We start from the raw sequence: 20,536 nt of genomic DNA, 5'->3' as shown, positions 1-20,536 counted from the left end.
TTTTGCAGCTCTTTCAGAACATCAGCTATCTGGATTTCGGTGAAGGAGAAGTGGGGGAGGTTTGGGCGAGGTGCTGTGGGGAGCGTAGGGCTGTTGACCGGGGTAGGAGTAGCCAGGTGGAAAGCATGGCCAGCCATAGAAATGCTTATTGAAATCCTCAATTATAGTGGATTTATCTGTGGTAACAGTGTTTCCTAGCCTCAGTGCAGCGGGCAGCTGGGAGGAGGTGCTCTTATTCTCCATGGACTTTACAGTGTCCCAGAACTTTTTTGAGCTACAGGATGCACATTTTGAGCTACAGGATGCAAATTTCTGTTTGAAAAAGCTAGCCTTAGCTTTCTTAACTGTCTGTGTATATTTGTTCCTAACTTCCCTTAAAAGTTGCATATCACGGGGGCTGTTCGATGCTAATGCAGAACATCACAGGATGTTTTTGTGCTGGTCAAGGGCAGTCAGGTCTTGAGAGTCAGGTCTTGAGGGCTATATCTGTTCCTGGTTCTACATTTTTTGAATGGGGCATGCTTATTTAAGATTGTGAGGAACACACTTTTAAAGAATAACCAGGCATCCTCTACTGACGGGATGAGGTCAATATCCTTCCAGGATACCCGGGCCAGGTCGATTAGAAAGACCTGCTTGCTGAAGTGTTTTAGGGAGCGTTTGACAGTGATGAGGGGTGGTCGTTTGACCGCAGACCCCTTACGGATGCAGGCAATGAGGCAGTGATCGCTGAGATCTTGGTTGAAAACAGCAGAGGTGTATTTGGAGGGCAAGTTGGTTAGGATGATATCTATGAGGGTGCCCGTGTTTACAGATTTGGGGTTGTACCTGGTGGGTTCATTGATCATTTGTGTGAGATTGAGGGCATCAAGCTTAGATTGTAGGATGGCCGGGATGTTAAGCATGTCACAGTTTAGGTCACCTAGCAGCACGATCTCTGAGGATAGATGGGGGGCAATCAATTCACATATTGTGTCCAGGGCACAGCTCGGGCAGAGGGTGGTCTATAGCAAGCGGCAACAGTGTGAGACTTGTTTCTGGAAAGATGGATTTTTAAAAGTAGAAGCTCAAATTGTTTGGGCACAGACCTGGATAGTAAAGACAGAACTCTGCAGGCTATCTCTGCAGTAGATTGTAACACCACCCCCTTTGGCAGTTCTATCTTGTCGGAAAATGTAATGGTTAGGGATAGAAATGTCATGTTTTTTGGTGGTTTTCCTAAGCCATGATTCAGACACGGCTAAAGCAGTGAATAAAGCAAACTTAGGCTTCTAATGTTAACATGCATGAGACCAAGGCTTTTACGGTTACAGAAGTCAGCAAATGAGAGCACCTGGGGAGTAGGAGTGGGGCTAGGCACTGCAGGTCCTGGATTAACCTCTACATCACCAGAGGAACAAAGGAGAAGTAGGATAAGGGTATGGCTAAAGGCTATAAGAATAGAGGCCTGCGCTGCACACTCCCTCCGTACCCCAGATGAGCCTTAGCTAACTTCATGTCTCAATTCTCAGCTCCCAACTCGTGCAGATGTTAATTTGGATCATCATTAAGGACGGGAGACGAGGAACACAACCACAGTCTTTGATAGCGATCTCACTTCCTCTCTCCCTCCCTTCCTCCTTCCCTCGCTCCCTCCCTCCGTTACACTATTTAGCAGAAACTAGGAAAAAAGCATTCCTCTATTCCTGCCAGGGGCAGGTCTGTTTATCTTAAAGGTCACAGTCACATTTGCTCTGTTTTACTATAAAAATGGAACTCACCTTTGCTCACCTTCATCTAAGGGAAGGCTGTCTCAAACCTCATCCTGCTTGCCACTATAATTCAGGCCACAATGCATCAGCCTACGGTCCAACATCCCTATCCAGCTCTGTTCACTGTCCTGGTTTAGCTTCTTCCACACAGATCTTGGCAAGTTGTACCCATATGAAAAGGTCAGAGAGTAATACAAATGAATGTAATGGTGATGTCCTTTTTTCCTCCCCTAAAGTATCCTTCTGAGGCCTGTGAAACCAGCCAAACAAACAGAGAGGCCCTTTTTACTGCACATCATTCTTCTCTAATGACTGGTTAAGATTGGTAATGAAGCCTGTGATGATGATGTTCTCTCCTGATCACTGCCATATGGCCCTGGCTGTAGCTCTACACTGTTGAGTCATGACAGTTCCCTTTTTACACTATTTATGTTTTAAACACTTTGTGTTTTCATTGTTAGGCATGGAGACAAAACAGGTTCCAGTGTTTTTTCAGTGACGTTAACATGAAATAAGATGGCAGTAGTAGAGTAGAGCACAGTAAATGGTTTGTTTAAAGCTTTCTGTAATTTATCCTGCTCTCCTCTACACTCTTAGAAAAAATATACATCTCGAACCTTAAATGGTTCTTTGGCTGTTCCTATAGGAGAACTCTTTGAAGAACCCCGTTTGAAAAAAAGGGTTCCAAAATGGTTCCTTGGCTGTCTCCATAGGAGAACCCATTTTGAATCCAGGTAAAACTCTTTTGGGTTCTATGTAGGACCTTTTCCACAGAGGGTTCTACATGGAACCCAAAAGGGTTCTATGTGGAACCAAAAAGGGTTATCCTATGGGGACAGCCAAAGAACCCTTTTGGAACCCTTTTTTCTAAGACAGTATAAAAGTGTCCGTTTGCTTCCCAACTGAAACGGTTCATGCATATATTATGATGACATTTTGTGACATTTTTGTTTGTTTTGGCCTTCGGCAAGAGTTTTTTCGTCTGTTCATGCACACAATATTTTTTCTCAAGGCAAGCTGAATCTGTGCCCCTTCGTCTGTAATTGGTCAACAGTAAGGATTGTTCAAGGACATGTTTGTTGTCATTCAACGATAGACGACTCGTTTTCATGCAAATTTTTTCACTTGAGAAATACTAAACCCAACATCCTAGTTAGACGTAAAATTGTGCGACGAAGATCTCCTTGGCAAAAACATCAAAATGAATGACCAATTTTTTTGTTGTTGTTATCTTAGATTAGTCTTTCATTTTGAGGAATTATATACTGGCTACGGCGTCTCAACTAGTAATATTGGTATTTTTTTCAAGTGAAGGTCTTTTCAAGCGAAGGTCGAAAGTATGCGAGCACACTAGTTTGGTGCGCCTAGCCGAGTCCGGCTAGGCGCCCTCCAAACCGAAGCATGAGGAAGCCTTAAGCCTGAGTCCAGAGCTGTGATGAACATGCAGTGGCTCCTTCAGAAAGGATAACTGATTGAACTGCTGTGAAACAAGCATCAGAAAGTTTAAAAGTGGTCTGAAACTAGGGGAACAGGAAAATTCAACTCTATTAGCTGTCTCTGCCTCTGGAATTCATCAGAGACAGCTGCCCTGAGTAGGCATTGAATTAGTTTCAAGTGTCTGTGTGCTAAAGCAAGCAACATAAATATTACTACTCTCTAATCAAGGACTAGGCAGGCATATTCCCTCTGCTGCCACTGCCTTGGGTTTTTTCATTGCCTGTTCTAGAAAAAGAGAGAGAGAAAGAGAGAGAGAGAGAGAGAGAGGCTGATGGACTTCTGTTCTGCCTCCCCTCTAAGCTTGCCCTGGTAAAAAGTGTATTAACACTGATATCAACACACTGACCTAAAGCTAACAGAAATATGTTTTTCAACTCGATTTAAGACCTTTGATATTGAGGAAAGAGTATCTTGACTGCCATGCTAGTAGTGGCTGTATCCAATTGTGGCGCGTCCTATATGCATGTGGTCATTGTGGGTCGCTATGTGAATACGTTGGCCTTTTACAGAGTGGCTTAAGGAATGTACCAATGAAGACAAGACCCGTAGTAGGTGAGCAGAGCAGTCGGTACCATCTCCAAGAATCCAAATAAGCTAATTAAGTGTGACCAAAAGCTTGAATTCCGCAGGCAGAGGGATTAGACTGTTTGATGAGCAGATTTAAGGGTTCAACCAAGGGGAACAATGAGAAACCCTTCTGGCCAAGCGTAATATTTCTCAGAACATTTTCTTTAAACCCATGTTTCTGTGACGTGTATTTTCTTTGCACTTCAGACCCAAGATCTTCCATCCCTGAGATTAAGGGGCTTTTATCATGTATCCTCTCCTCTCTCATGATTTCTTCACTTTTTTGTAGTTGCTTTTTTTCTCTCTTCCCTCCTTACTTTGCTCAGAGTGAACTTTAATGGGTTTTAAGAAATGTTACATCTCTGTATGGTTACAGACAAGTGTCAGTACCACTCCACCTAACTTCTCCTCCTTTAAACAATAAATCCCTGAAAGGAAGGCTTCATGCAGGTATGAGAGATAAGAAGATCGAAACCTTGTCTGTTTTGTGCGTCTGATTAAATCCCCATGGGAGCATAGGAGAGTTGCAGATATTCCTTTTTTCCTTTGATTATAATTCATGGACATTTTTGTAGGGGTTGACACATTTTTCGTAAGGAAAAATCTACTCTGAAATTTTGAAGTGGAAATTCCAAACTTCAGAATAAGTTTTACACCTCAAATACACTAAACATTTAACATTTCCTGCATTGCAGGAAAGTTCTCTGTAACATGATCATTGGGATCATTCCAGAGTTGTGGACACGTATTCTTTCTTTGATACGTTCTTCTGGCCTGCACCTGATGAATTGGATGTGCATATTTTTCTATTATTTCCATGAATTATAATCCACATAATAATTCACATTTCCTGTTGCTGCAGGATTATTTTCCTGCTGTAACAAACTGGCTCAAATTAAGATCCTACATCTGCAGATAGTTTTAGCTAAATGTCAGGCTTGTAGCGACAGTACACATACACTGATCATAAATGAATACATTGAAGTGACAGTGTGCTTTTCCTTCCTTTTTCTCGCTCAGCCAACTTTCACTACTAGTTTCCTATACAGTACACATGATCTGTATTTATTCGTAAACATGAATCCAATGATATGACCATGTTCTTCCCTCTCCCTATCTGCTCTCTAGACATTCCACACCCCCAGCCTGGGAGATGAGGAGTTTGAGATCCCTCCCATCACCCCTCCTCCAGAGACAGAGTCTGGCCTGGGCCTATCGGATGTGGACTCCCCCTTCCCGGGGCACCCGCTCCAGCACAGGGGACCCTTCACCCCCCAGTTCCCCCCTCAGAGCCTGGAGCTGCCCTCCATCACCATCTCACGCAACCTCATGGACCAGGAGGGGCTCTCCAGCATCAACGGCCTGCCATTGGTGAGTACTAAACTGGACCAACACTTAGGGTTGAGGGGTTTAATAGATACTACAGTCACATGCATAGGCTCTTCAATAATTATAGGGCTAGGGCGGGTATAAGGTATCAATCTGATGGATTTGTTCATGCACAGAGAAAATATAGTACCAGGCACCAACACTTGGGTACAGGGTCAAGGTGCTGTCATATAAACATATAAATAAAAAAGGTCAGGAGAGCCCATGTGACCATTACAGTATGATCTGAGTACCTGGAGAATACCCTTACCCTTTATTAGGCCATAGAGTAACCTTCACTGCACTCAGTGCACACCTCCAGTTGTTACTGCATCTGGCACAGCATCTGGCCCGTTTATAAAGCTGGAGGATGGAATAGTATCACAATGCTAGCTAGACAATGGTCGCAGTATGTAAATACTGAATTCTGTTTGGGTTTATAAAGGAAAAACAAAGCCTACCAAAAGAACCCTATTTGTAATAGGAAAAGATATGAATGGATCATGGGCATGATGGCACAATGTATTTTTTCCCCACAGGGAGTGGTGAAAGTGAGTCCCCAAAAAGTGGCACTGTTTCATGGGTCCGTATGTTGGTTCCAGAAACCCTGTTCTGTCCTGTCCCCTCCACTGTCACATGATGTGTTTCCATGCCTTTATCTACATGTTGTTATGTTCAAAGCCTGAATGCACTCAGTCAACTGACAGACAGAGCTTTGTTTGAGTTCAGAATCCCAGGTTTTGTATTTGGTTAAATAACACGATGCTACTAGAATGAACCTTTCGGTGTGAGTACTTAGAAAGGGAGTCAATGAATGGATCTCCAGCTTAGCCTTCCTGTCCATTGGTGTGGATAAGAGAATGTGGAATGGTTCCGGAACCCAGTAATCACGTTCTTTATGTTGATAGAGTTCTATGTTATAGATTTTTTGTTTTAACTGATAGAAAAAGCATTCTTAAATGCCATTGAGGATGAAATGCATTGAGGAGGAAACGTGGAAATGTCACTTGCTGAGAGATGATGATATTGATGTTGTGTTTTTTGGTGTTGAACTGCAAAAAAATCATCACATTGAACAAAAATATCATGATAGTTTTAGCCATATTATGCATGTAAAAATGTATTTCAGACCACCCACTTTTAAACCAGACACATATGGTGAATCGCATATGATTTTACAGAATATGTATTTACATTCCGATATGGGCAGGCACTAGAATATTTTATTGCCTTTTTTCCTCCCTTCCATGCTGCTGGCATGTAAAATAATTGCAGCTTTTAAAATATCTGTGCTGCATAAGCGAGCCCCGGAAGGCTTTTGCCTAAAGAATTTTCATTTCATGGTCAGTTAAGCTTTTTTACATCTGGAGAAGAAACGGAACCTTGACACAATTATAGTCCTGACTGTTCTCACGACTTGGTGGAGGATTAGATTTGATTCTCCAACATTATTCCTCTTTAACACCATTTGCATGGCTCATGTCTCTGATTGTAAGGAGACTCTATTAAAACTACAGGAAAAGAATGTGAGGTTTCTGCTCCTTTGCCTCGTGGCATTGTCACTGGGAGACTGTTGCACACTGCTCTGCTCCTTTATCACTCAGCAAACGTTGTACCACAGACAGAAAGGCAGAAAGGCTTACCAACCGTGAACTCCATTATGTTCTGGATATGGGATTGATCCCCAAAAGTCCTGAACACAGAAACAATGCAGGGCAATTACATTGATCTATGCCATTGTCCTTGGTTTGAGATTTGAAAAGGGTTGAGGGAAGTAACTATTTTAATTAACTATACAGTGTTTATGAAAGTGTTATTACATTTTAGGTTCATTTTGTCAGTGGAATGACATTGGGGGACAACATTATGTACACTACACTGTTGTGTATCTCTTATTTGAAACGTTTGCAAGGACATATAAATAAACCATAGTAAGTACGTTTCCCAACCAGCCACAGTTTTCATATTTCCCAAATAGTTTTCTCTGTTATCTTAGCTCTGTGGCAGTGGGTAATTCGTAACTGTGATAACCTCTCGCTACACCACCATGACAGAAAAAACAAACCAATGGGTGTACAATGTACCTGTACCATTTTCAAATCCTCCTCTATGTAGTTGCTCTGCCAAGTGTTCCATTAATTCCATTTCCCTAATGCTCCATGTATGTCTAGCAAATTGGCCACAAATGCAATGGTTCTACAAAGAGAAGTACATTTCTGTGGGCTGCAGACAGTCAGAAACGGCTGGCAGAAAGCAAGTCATTATTTATTTAATCTGCTCTCCTAACAAGCTTCTGACTGTCATTTGTGTCTCGCAGCATGTGTCCTCCTGATTTGTGATTTGGTCTCTGTCAATAGTGCCAAATACTATTGGAAGTGGAACTGGTATCTATTTATTTAGAGTTCCCTTCATTCTCGCTTCTCTCTCTCTCTCTCTCTCTCTCTCTCTCTCTCTCTCTCTCTCTCTCTCTCTCTCTCTCTCTCTCTCTCTCTCTCTCTCTCTCTCTCTCTCTCTCTCTCTCTCTCTCTCTCTCTCTCTCTCTCTCTCTCTCTCTCTCTCTCTCTCTCTCTCTCTCTCTCTCTCTCTCTCTCTCTCTCTCTCTCTCTCTCTCTCTCTCTCTCTCTCTCTCTCTCTCTCTCTCTCTCTCTCTCTCTCTCTCTCTCTCTCTCTCTCTCTCTCTCTCTCTCTCTCTCTCTCTCTCTCTCTCTCTCTCTCGCACTGCAAAGACCTCTGGGTGCTATTTCAGCAAATCTCCCTGTCTTCTCTACTGTATCTTTGCACAGAATTAGACTTTTCCTGTGTTTCCTCTCTTGTAAGAAAGTAAAAGCATGGGTGGATATGGCTGTCTATAAAAGGTCCCTTCTATGTGTCATATCTTCATAATTGGGTTAGAAATAGCCCAAATATCCCACTTGAGTAGAAATGAATATGGAGTAAAATGTATCTTTCTAGGCTTGTTGCCCAAAATTGATGCAGAGATGCATGTTTATTGTATTTACATGAATACATACTGACTATTTGCCAAAATCTAGTCAGTAGGAATCTAATCTGCATCATTTGCGCTACGTTCACCCTAATGACTTATTACACACACAAATTTAGCCAGCTAGACTAGTACATTCATCCACAGTTGTTTTCCTCTATAGCCAACACCCAGCAATGCCATGCAATTGGGTCTGACCTGGGGATTTGTAGCTGACTGTATGTACAGTATGGTTAATTACACCATGATAGTGTACAGATAGTCTATGAATGTAATCCCCTAGATTCTGACGCGTCACAAACCACTGTGTCTTGAATAAAATGGAAAATATGACCAGTGTTGCAGAAACATTGTTTTTTTTACACTCTCTTATCTTCCTTCCAAGCTGAGTAGCACTGACATCAGTTGTACATCCATTTCAGAGAGTGGATTTTTTTGTCATTTTTTTCTTCGTCCTGTTTCTTTTCTCTTTTTACTTTCAGCCAGACAGATGTTGTGACATATTGGGTCAGTCAGAAATGAAAGATATTCATGCAGGCATGCAATACTTGTAATGAAGTCTCAACCTGACCTTCTGTGTGATTGATTCTGTAATTTAGTTTTCTCAGGCAGCCAGCGCTTGAAATGAAATGATATCATGTTGAACAACTTTTAAATACCCACAGTGCACCGGGAGAAATGGGGGAAGGAAGGGTTTTGGGACGGGGGACATTAATTGTGGGAGAAGGGGATTTGTAACCCTTCATGGTCAGATAAAATGGGGTTGTGGAAGGGAAGAATGTGTTTTTGGGCTTGGAGGTTGGATGGAGAGGGGTTAGTCAGTGGATGGACTGTGACTGTGTATATGCGCAGCAGTATAATGTGAGGTTTGTTAAAGCCAGAGACAGGAGAGAGGAGTCGAAAAACAATTTATCTTCATGCTATTATAGCCTTTACCAGCATTCTAAATTCCATTTTTCTCATTTGGCTTAAGCACCAAGGTTCTGCGGCCAGGGAGCCGAAAAGGGAGGAGTAAGAAAATAAGATGGACCCGTTTAAAAGCACATGCAGTAAAGGACTATGTGCAGAGGACTGATAAACTATCTTTAATAGGACTGACCTTTCATGCTGGCGAAAGTTACTGGGGGACTCATCCTTATAATTACCATATAGATGATTTTACCCCTCTTCTGCAATGGAACATTTCCAAGAGCCTCTGTCGTTGATTGAATGGAAATTGAACTTGTTAACATTTTTTTCAGCCTGTTACGGCTCACACAGTGCCACTGGTAATAAATTTCCCACCTCCCCAAATTCTGATTCCAATATCTTCAAGAACAGACCCAAGGCTCTTTTCATTGACATCGCTGCTATTGAGATTTTATCTCTGGTACTTCTGAATGAGTAATGTTGCATTTTCAGTCCAGCTGCTGTGTTTATTAGCCAGTGTGTTGTGGAAGGGTCTCGGCTATTGTTGTTTTTTTTATTGCATCTTATTCATAGTTGTTGGGATGCTTTGGTGCAGAGGAGAGGATAGGATGTGTAGTCAAAGCCAACAACCTTCTATCAAACAAGCCAATATGCTTGTGACAGCTTGACAGGTACACATGACTTGCTGTGTATCATTTTGCTGCTGGCTCCTTGAGCTTGAGGTTTTTAAAAGGCATAGATGTTGAGAGACTGATTGATTGATTGGAGAGTAGATTGCATAGACTCTGGGTTTACTTGTGTTTGATACACATGTCCATGTATACAAACACACACACACACACACACACACACACACACACACACACACACACACACACACACACACACACACTAGTTGGATGGAGCCTGATAGGGGAGAGAAGAGAAGGGGTTGGCTTGTCACATCTGGCCACTGTGCATTCGAGATAAGGACTTATTTACTGATTTATGATGACTATCAAGCTATCTTCTTAGATGTCTGCTGTGACTGCAGACAATATCTGCGTCCCAAAGGCACCCTATTCCCTTCATAGTGCACTTTGTGCCCTGGTTAAAAGTATACACTATATAAAGAATAGGGTGCCATTTGGGATGCAGACAATATTCCAATTAAAATGCAAATGAGAGGACAGAAGGACATAAATTAACAGACTTGTTGCAGATTCACACATTACAATCACAGCCACTGTAGCTGGAAATGATGATATCCTTTCTCATGGACTAGTACTATCCAGGGGTGTTTTGATAGTATGGTTAACATAGATGTGTTAACATTAGGCCTAAGCTAGGGTATGTTCACCTACTCTATAATCACTCACTCCTCTTCAAACTTTGTTTGTACAGCTTTTCTGTTACATACAGCATATATGTTACACACATTTTACATACATGGTCATTTTTTAACACTGAAGTTACATAGCAAATATATAGTTTTTTCATATAGATTACATTAATAACTCTTTTAGGTAAATAGTTGTGAGTTGTAAAGAGCCATAGATGTATTTATAGCCACCAGTCCAGTTTATAATATTATACAACTATAGTCTTTTTAGCAAGCTGGGTTATGTGATATTATTGTAACACTAGTGTAAGCTATTTCACCACAAACCCATTTACAAAAAGGCCAGCTATCACTAAAGCCAGCAAACACAAGATACATTTTGAAAGGCAAACGATCTTTGAATGCTATGACCGTCGCTGTTATGAAGAAAACTCAACATTTGACACAAATGGCAGGATGTGTCATTGCTCTAAGTGATATTGCATCATTGTGATATTGTGTTGAAGTGTTGAAATGTTGTTACAAAGATAGTCATGGCTAAAGAGCTCAGTGTGTTTCATCTGTGATGCTCTCAATGAGCAGAGAGTCACTACTGGAGGTGACAATGAGACTTACACATCAAGTGGAACGGTTTCAAACTGAAGATATGTAAGTCAACATTACATCGCTATCCCATTGCTCAAGTTTATTTCACTATTTATTCAAAGAGCGAATTGAATGGTTGGCATGTTTTATTTCACTATTTATTCAAAGAGCGAATTGAATGGTTGGCATGTTTTATTTCACTATTTATTCAAAGAGCGAATTGAATGGTTGGCATGTTTTATTTCACTATTTATTCAAAGAGCGAATTGAATGGTTGGCATGTTTTATTTCACTATTTATTCAAAGAGAGAATTGAATGGTTGGCATGTTTTATTTCACTATTTATTCAAAGAGCGAATTGAATGGTTGGCATGTTTTATTTCACTATTTATTCAAAGAGAGAATTGAATGGTTGGCATGTTTTATTTCACTATTTATTCAAAGAGCGAATTGAATGGTTGGCATGTTTTATTTAACTATTTATTCAAAGAGAGAATTGAATGGTTGGCATGTTTTATTTCACTATTTATTCAAAGAGAGAATTTAATGGTTGGCATGTTTTATTTCACTATTTATTCAAAGAGAGAATTGAGTGGTTGGCATGTTTTATTTCACTATTTATTCAAAGAGAGAATTGAATGGTTGGCATGTTTTATTTCACTATTTATTCAAAGAGAGAATTGAATGGTTGGCATGTTTTATTTCACTATTTATTCAAAGAGAGAATTGAATGGTTGGCATGTTTTATTTCACTATTTATTCAAAGAGAGAATTGAATGGTTGGCATGTTTTATTTCACTATTTATTCAAAGAGAGAATTGAATGGTTGGCATGTTTTATTTCACTATTTATTCAAAGAGAGAATTGAATGGTTGGCATGTTTTATTTCACTATTTATTCAAAGAGAGAATTGAGTGGTTGGCATGTTTTATTTCACTATTTATTCAAAGAGAGAATTGAGTGGTTGGCATGTTTTATTTCACTATTTATTCAAAGAGAGAATTGAGTGGTTGGCATGTTTTATTTCACTATTTATTCAAAGAGAGAATTGAGTGGTTGGCATGTTTGCATCATTAAATTGTATTCTATTCCTTCTCTGGTGGAGTATTTCTATGTAAATATTGAATACATATCTGCCTTGTAGACTGATTTATGATAGGTAGTAGACATGGCACATGAGAAAGATGGGAGACAAATGGATTGTAAATTCAATATGTTTCTGTTCTGAGAAGGTGTTTGAATATTGTTTTGAAGACAGGGTTCGTAAGGTTCTCTCAATAAAGCAAGGTGTGTGGGTATATGATATGATGTGTTGATGTTGGGAGAGATGGATTTTGTGCTGCTGCTGAATACCAGATGGATGTTACTCAGGGAGAACACACGAACACACACACACACACACACACCACACAAACACACACACCTCCCAAACAAACCACATGTTTGTTGTGTTCGGTTATTTTTCACTATTCCCTGCCATCTCTGCTGCACCGCTGATCATTCTCCCCTCTGAGAGAATGGCTGGCCATGTAATTCCATCCTCTGTGCAATCAATGCAAACACCTACCTATTCCTCTCTCTTGACACAAAGAGCTTTTGAAAACCATAATGTTTAATCTGGAAAATATATTAGAAAATGTGAAGATGGTATGATATACCCACAACGGTAAAAAGAGGAAGAAAAATGCCCATGACATGCCAATCGTATCTTTCAGCCAGTTGATTTATAGAGTTGATTATATAGAAATATTTTTTCACTCTTTGGCAGTTAAAGTATGATCTATGAAACCTGCCAGCAGATAGCATTTAATTTCGAAACATACTGGAGGAGGTATCGTTTTGTGCCCCCATCTGCCAGCCAGGGGAAATGTATAACCTTCAAAATGTCAGACTTCACAGAAATGTATAGCATTTTTATTTGTTGCATGGGCATTAAATCCAAAAACTCTTTGAGGTAGTCATTGTGCATACAAATGTTTTTGTCCTGGCATTTGAGGTTATGTAGCCTAACCATCTCAAGGGTACTAACTCAGTCCATTATACACCAGAGTCTGAGCAGTCAAAGCTGTGCCACAGATTTCCATACAATAAAGTGTTGTGAACCGTATCAATTGAGCTGTGAAGCCATCTATTAATGGCAGATCAAACTGGCGACTCAGGTTTCAAGATAATTCATCAAAGTTGATAATGGGAGAAGTTAAAGACCCAGGGCCATGTGTTATGTTATGTGATGCATTGTGGCCATGTGACAGTCTGGAAGAATGTGATGACCAGATTATTTTACTGCTATGCTCTGGTCCAATATCTGTTTGTGCTGTATAGCCAAGTCCTACTTGGTTGTGATGCCAAACAAATGGCTATATAGCACAAACAGATCTGGTACAAGGCTACAGATACAGTACAGTCTCTTACAAGATGCTGTCATATTTACTGACGTTTCCCTCTTTCTCCTCTGATTCAGAACATGCAGGGCCACCTCCGCCAGTACCCCCCTAATCCCGCCATGGTCATGAGATCCATCATCAGCATGAACAACCCCAATGGTATGATGTCTCGTAACCAGCTGACCACCATCAACCAGTCCCAGCTCAGCGCCCAGCTGGGCCTGAACATGACAGGACCCAAAATCCCCCATACTTCGCCCTCACCACCAACCAGCAAGTCGGCCACGCCCTCACCCTCCAGCTCTATCAACGAGGACGACCAAGACCAGGACAATAGGGTGAGTGAGGAAAACTCTATGAAAGGGCCTTAAATAAAAACACATTTTAAAGAAGGCTGTACTAAGACTGTGCTCACTTTAGTGTGAAATAGACCTGATTGAATAGCACAGTGACTGCTTGATATTCATATACATTTGTTGAGGGTGGTTGTGTTAGTAAAGTGTCACATGCACATTTGGGCTCCTGAGTGGCGCAGCATCTCAGTGCAAGCGGCGTCACTGCAGTCCCTGGCTTAAATCCAGGCTGCATCACATCCGGCCGTGATTGGGAGTCCCATAGGTCGGCGCACAATTGGCCCAGCGTCGTCCAGGTTTGGCAGGGGTAGGCCGTCATTGTAAATAAGAATTTGTTCTTAACTGACTTGCCTAGTTTAACAAAATAAAATTATTTTGGCACTACAACATGTCACCATTGAATTGCATTAATCTGTCTAAACCAGATCACTCTTCTTGTAACAGGTAATGGCGGGAGAGAAGCGCCCAGCACCAGATGCTGGGAAGAAGCCCAAGACCCCCAAGAAGAAGAAGAAGAAGGACCCCAACGAGCCCCAGAAGCCAGTTTCAGCCTACGCCCTGTTCTTCAGAGACACACAGGCCGCCATTAAGGGTCAAAACCCCAACGCCACCTTCGGAGAGGTTTCCAAGATAGTGGCCTCCATGTGGGATGGCTTGGGAGAGGAACAGAAGCAGGTAATCCATCATTATCTGTCAGAACAATCCTACACTATGACATTTACTCCACTGGGTCTGCATTCACAAAGGCTGTGTTTACACAGGCAGCTCAATTCTGATCTTTTTCTCACTAATTTTGACCAATCTGAAAACGATCTGATGTGATTGGTCAAAAGACCAATTAGTGGAATAAAAAACTAATCTGAATTGGGATACCTGTGTAAACGCAGCCATAGCATCTCAGACTAGGAGTGTTGATATAGAATCAGTTTAGCCTTTTAGATCATACTGAATACGATTATATATGAACAGGACAGGGGAGACTTACCAGATCCTGAATGAGCACTTCTACTCTGAGATTCTTTGTGAATACGGGCCCTTGACTTTTATATCTGATTGAGAAGCAAATGCATGATGATCAGTAATTAGCAGTAATTGCTCTAAGGGGATGCATGAAGTCAGATTGTATAATTTCTCCTGCCCGCTCTTTTCCCAATCAATATGTGGAGAGCTACAGAAATAAATCGATGAATATAGACATCAAAAGAAGAAGGCTGTTTAGTCAGTTATATTGTGCTTCCTATGCCTGCATCTAGATGTTGTATCTCTTTACAGAGTGATCCTTTGTTTGTCACCTGTCGTTCACACCTGTCCGTCTTGTCATAACAGGGCTATAAAAGCAAAACAGAGGCTGCTAAAAAGGAATATTTAAAAGCCCTCGCTGCCTACCGCGCCAGCCTGGTTTCAAAGGTGAGACACTGCTTTCACTTTTCAGCCAACAGAAGTGTGAACTGCTGGAAAGAAGCCCAATACCCCTACTTTTATTTCTGACTTTCTGACTGTTATATTTTTGATTTGACTTGATTATTATTGATATTTGTACGGCATTCTTGAGTAGCACTTGCAAGGTAGCATTTCACTGTACCATTTATACATGCAGTATCCTGTGCATGTGACAAATATACATTGATTTGATTTGAATTTCATTGTGATAAGTAGTAAACTTACAGTTGAAGTCGGAAGTTTACATACACTTAGGTTGGAGTCATTAAAACTCATTTTTCCACCACTCCACAAATTTCTTGTTAACAAACTATAGTTTTGGCAAGTCGGTTAGGACATCTACTTTGTGCATGACACAAGTCATTTTTCCAACAATTGTTTACAGACAGATTATTTCACTTATAATTCACTGTATTACAATTCCAGTGGGTCAGAACTCAGCAATTTCCAAATGCCTGAAGGTACCACATTCATCTGTACAAACAATAGTACGCAAGTATGAACACCATGGGACCACGCAGCCATCATACCGCTCAGGAAGGAGACGCGTTCTGTCTCCTAGAGATAAACGTACTTTGGTGCGAAAAGTGCAAATCAATCCCAGAACAACATCAAAGGACCTTGTGAAGATGCTGGAGGAAACAGGTACAAAAGTATCTAGGTCCACAGTAAACCGAGTCCTATATCGCCATAACCAGAAAGGCCGCTCAGAAAAGAAGAAGCCACTGTTAAAAAAAACGCCATTAAAAAGAAAGACTACGGTTTGCAACTGCACATGGGGACAAAGGTCGTATTTTTTGGAGAAATGTCCTCTGGTCTGATGAAACAAAAAATAGAACTGTTTGACCACAATGACCATCGTTATGTTTGGAGGAAAAAGGGGGAGGCTTGCAAGGCGAAGAACACCATCCCAACCGTGAAGCACGGGGTGGCAGCATCATGTTGTGGGGGTACTTTGCTGCAGGAGGGACTGGTGCACTTCACAAAATAGATGGCAAGACTACGGTTTGCAACTGCACATGGGGGACAAAGGTCGTATTTTTTGGAGAAATGTCCTCTGGTCTGATGAAACAAAAAATAGAACTGTTTGACCACAATGACCATCGTTATGTTTGGAGGAAAAAGGGGGAGGCTTGCAAGGCGAAGAACACCATCCCAACCGTGAAGCACGGGGTGGCAGCATCATGTTGTGGGGGTACTTTGCTGCAGGAGGGACTGGTGCACTTCACAAAATAGATGGCATCATGAGGAATGAAAATTATCTCCAGACATCAGTCAGGAGGTTAAAGCTTGGTCGCAAACGGGTCTTCCAAATGGACAATGACCCCAAGCATACTTCCAAAGTAGTGGCAAAAAAGCCCTAACCTCAATTCTATAGAAAATGTGTGGGCATAACTGAAAAAGCATGTACGAGCAAGGAGGACTACAAACCTGACTCAGTTAAACCAGCTCTGTCAGGAGGAATGGGTCAAAATTCACCTGACTCAGTTAAACCAGCTCTGTCAGGAGGAATGGGTCAAAATTCACCTAACTTATTGTGGGAAGCTTGTGGAAGGCTACCCGAAACGTTTGACCCAAGTTAAACAACTTAAAGGCAATGCTACCAAATACTAATTGAGTGTATGTAAATTTCTTACCCACTGGGATTGTGATGAAAGAAATAAAAGCTGAAATAAATAATTCTCTCTACTATTATTCTGACATTGGACATTCTTAAAATAAAGTGGTGATCCCAATTGACCTAAGACAGGGAATTTTTACTAGGATTGAATTGTGAAAAACTGAGTTTAAATGTATTTGGCTATGGTGTATGTAAACTTCCAACTTCAACTGTAGATATTCAAATCTTCCTGCACGAACTGCATCAACATCCTGAATCTTTTCAAGATTACAATCTTAGAAAAGTAAGAGGCTTTATAGCTTTACGTTGTTACCTCAGGCTATTGTCAAAATAAACATATTTGTTTAGTGAGTAAGTCTAGTGTCCATTCCTAGTCTGTATCTAACATGCTGTTGTTTCGCTTCCAGGCTGCCCAGGAATCAGCAGAGGCTCAGACCATCCGTTCAGTCCAGCAGACCCTGGCCTCCACCAGCCTGTCCCCAGGTCTGATGCTGCCTTCGCCACTCTCCCAGCACCCGTCCATGTCCTCTATGTCCTCCATGGCTCAGGCTCTCCAGAACGGCATGCCACGGGCCATCGCCCCCAAGCCGCTGCAGATGAGGATGGGGGGCAACCAGATCGTGACCTCGGTGACGGTGCAGCACCAGAACATGACCAACGGTGTGCCATCCCAGCTGCTGAACCAGATGGGTGGAGGTGGTGGAGGAGGGGCCATGGTGGCCGGGGCCCAGCCCACGGCCGTGTCCCAGATGAGCCCTCCCATGCAGGGTGGCGTGGGGGGGCACATGCAGCAGCTGCAGCAGCAGCAGACACAGCAGCAGCAGATGCAGCAACACCTGCAGCACCACCAGATGCAGCAGCAGCAGATGCACCACCAGCAGATCCAGCAGCAGATGCAGCATCAGCATTTCCAGCACCACCTCCAACAGCAGTTGCAGCAACACAACATGCAGCAACAGCAGCAGCAACAACAACAACAACAACAGCAGCAGCAGCAGAGGCATGACATGCAACAACAGCAACTGCAACTCCACCAGATGCAGATGCAGCAGCTCCACCAGCAGCAGATGCAGCAGCATCTCCAACAACAGCAGCAACAGCACCAGTCCCAGTGTTCCCCACCACAGCACTCACCCAGCACGCCTCAATCAGTGGGGGGCTCCGCCTCCATGGGCAGTCCCCAACCCGCCTCACAGCAGCCACACCCATCCCAGATCCAGGCCCACGCCCAGGTTCTGTCCCAGGTCTCCATCTACTGAGCCAAATGAATGGAAGATATCTATCTTATCTCAAAGAAGAGGAATAGAAATAAAAGCATAATTTCCACATTGCTTTTCTAAGTTGCACTTAAGAAGTGTGTAAGAATTAGAATGTTTTACAAAGAACTTGTCCATTGTTATAGACGGATATGAATACCTACGTAGACGTGTAAAGGGGCAGATAACTTAGCTGGATTTTGTCTATAAAATAGGCTGCGCTATGAGGAAAAGTCGGTAGGCAAATGCCCATTGATTGTTTATTGTTTGTTTTCTTGTCCTTCTCCGCTCAGTAGTCAATTCAAAACTGACTTTGGGCACATTTGTGAAAAGACTGGTATACCTGACTCACACAGGGGAAGGGATGCCCTGTTTTTATTTAACGATAGAGCTTTATTTATGGGGTCAAAGTTGTCCGTTCAGCTCAACTACTGGACACATTGAATGGATTTCAACAGGCATTTTTGCAGCTCTAACCTCTCCCAGAGAAGAACACCTGAACTGAATGAGTTACAGGTACCATACTGGAGACCAGTAATCCACACATTAAACTTGTTTCCACACTGGCCATTATATTATGAGACTTTCTAAATTTTTTCCATTTTTCTCTTGCCCTACATTCCTGCAGATGTAACTGTTTAACAAATTGCCTAAGGGAAATTCTCCATTAATCCATCATGCATTTCAGGCCAATGTGATATTTGAGCGCATTCATCCTATGGCATGAAGGCAAGAGACAATATCTTAAGGAAAAAGGGAACTGAAAAATGTCTTGGGGATGGGGGATTGTGGGGGTTGCTGGATGGAGGAATGGAAGAATGGACAGACTGAGAGACATAAACTGCCATAAGATCATTTATGTCATCATATGTCATCAAACTGTAAATGTAACCTGCTGTAAGTGTTTTGTAGAGTTGGGGACCTCCTCTTTTCACTAAAATACCCATTTGCTCAAAAAGTGTGTGTAAAACTGGCACTCCAAAAAATCCTCCTTTTATGTATTTGTTTTTACCTCAGATGTTTAACAATTAAATTATGTTTTTATTTGGTGTGATAAAGGGGATATTTTATGGTAAATGAAAAATTCCACGATCAAGGTTGATGGTTTCATGATTGATTGATGTATTTTTACACTACGTACTCCTTGATACTACAAAACTTATCAAAAGTAAGAAGAAGTAGCAGAGACACTTTGTTGCACTGTCAGAGCCAATTGAAAAGGCAATGAGGGTATTTTCTTGCCAGATGAAGTGATATATCCATGATGAAAAGAGAAAAGTTGTACATTTTTCATATCACCTGTTGTAAAGTTTTAATATGTGAGGCTGTAATTAAAACATTGGTAAAATGACCTGTGGATTGCTATATCACGTAGTGCATTTCTGCTCTTTTATACTTTTTTATGAGTTAAAATAGCAGCAATTAATTTGTTTGTATTTTGCTTACAGATAAAAATCCAACTGATTTTTGAAAACTGTGCATAGAATAAATACATTTCAGTATGAATATTCTACTTGTTTTTCAGCTGTTAATAGGACAATTAATTTAACATTTGAGCTTAAATGAAAACACAACCAGAGACATTCCATCAATTATACGATTACTAGCCATAATTTTGTATGACGTCTCCTTATTGTTAGATATTGAAAAATGTGTGATTTCAACATGATTTCAACATGGAGTACCAACCATTGTAACTGTGTCAAACAAACAGTGTTGAGACTGGAAAGAGTCAGCATGTAACTGGTGCTTGTCTCAATAACAGTCCTCATTCTCACTGACAAATGTTTTGGATTTTGACTCTTTCTTCACCAGGAACTAACCGTTTCGTACCACCACATATTAACTACTTCATTTCTAAGATAGCCTATCATCAGGGGGCTCTGAGCTTACATCAACATGGAGAGTGAGTGGGGGAGGGAAGACTGGCAAACAATAATCATCATATATCCACAATGAGCAGCAAAGCCATTAGACTATGTAGGGGGAGAGACATTTATTTTTAACCAAACCTGTAAAAAAATTGTGAAATAAAACTCATGCATATTTTATACCGCCGATTTATATCATTTTAAAATTGTGGCTTTGTATTCAATTAGTTCGTTTGAAAAGGCATTTGTAATTTGGATTTTGAGGGCTGGCTGCTGTTGCTTAGTGTGTAGTGATTGGCTCTTCATCGCTGTGTGGAGCAACGGAGTCCATTTCTCCGTCCGGCGTGATTAATTGCAGCATCTGTCCTGTCAGAAGGCAGTAGTGAAGAGGTCCGCAGGAAAACTGCAAATAAGCTCTGGCAACAGCCTAAAAGCGCTTATGATGAAATGAAAATGAAAAACAGCAAGTGCCGTCCATGACCTGAATCTCAATAGGAGGGAGGTGGGGGGGAAGGAATGAGAGAAAATGTTGAGTGGGGTGTCCATGGCGACCAAACACATGCTTAAAAACACAGTAATGAGGCGGAGGGAAATGGCTAATATTATTCTGAACAGATTCGCAGCGGAGCT

General features: G+C 41.5%; 1 protein-coding gene across 1 annotated transcript in view; it reads left to right on the top strand.

Moving 5' to 3' along the window:
• Positions 1–19,541, top strand: part of LOC110526602 (TOX high mobility group box family member 3-like) — a 65,023-nt gene extending 45,482 nt beyond the window's left edge. The window contains exons 3-7 of the mRNA XM_021607704.2: positions 4,944–5,186; positions 13,443–13,703; positions 14,163–14,393; positions 15,045–15,125; positions 17,187–19,541. Coding sequence (XP_021463379.1) covers positions 4,944–5,186; positions 13,443–13,703; positions 14,163–14,393; positions 15,045–15,125; positions 17,187–18,038 — 1,668 coding nt within the window. The 3' untranslated portion in view covers positions 18,039–19,541. The remainder of the gene's footprint in view (positions 1–4,943; positions 5,187–13,442; positions 13,704–14,162; positions 14,394–15,044; positions 15,126–17,186) is intronic.
• Positions 19,542–20,536: the final 995 nt, after the last annotated feature.

The sequence above is a fragment of the Oncorhynchus mykiss genome, chromosome 6 (assembly GCF_013265735.2).
Source record: "Oncorhynchus mykiss isolate Arlee chromosome 6, USDA_OmykA_1.1, whole genome shotgun sequence".
Taxonomy (NCBI): Eukaryota; Metazoa; Chordata; class Actinopteri; order Salmoniformes; family Salmonidae; genus Oncorhynchus; species Oncorhynchus mykiss.
This window is presented reverse-complemented; position numbering and strand designations above follow the sequence as displayed.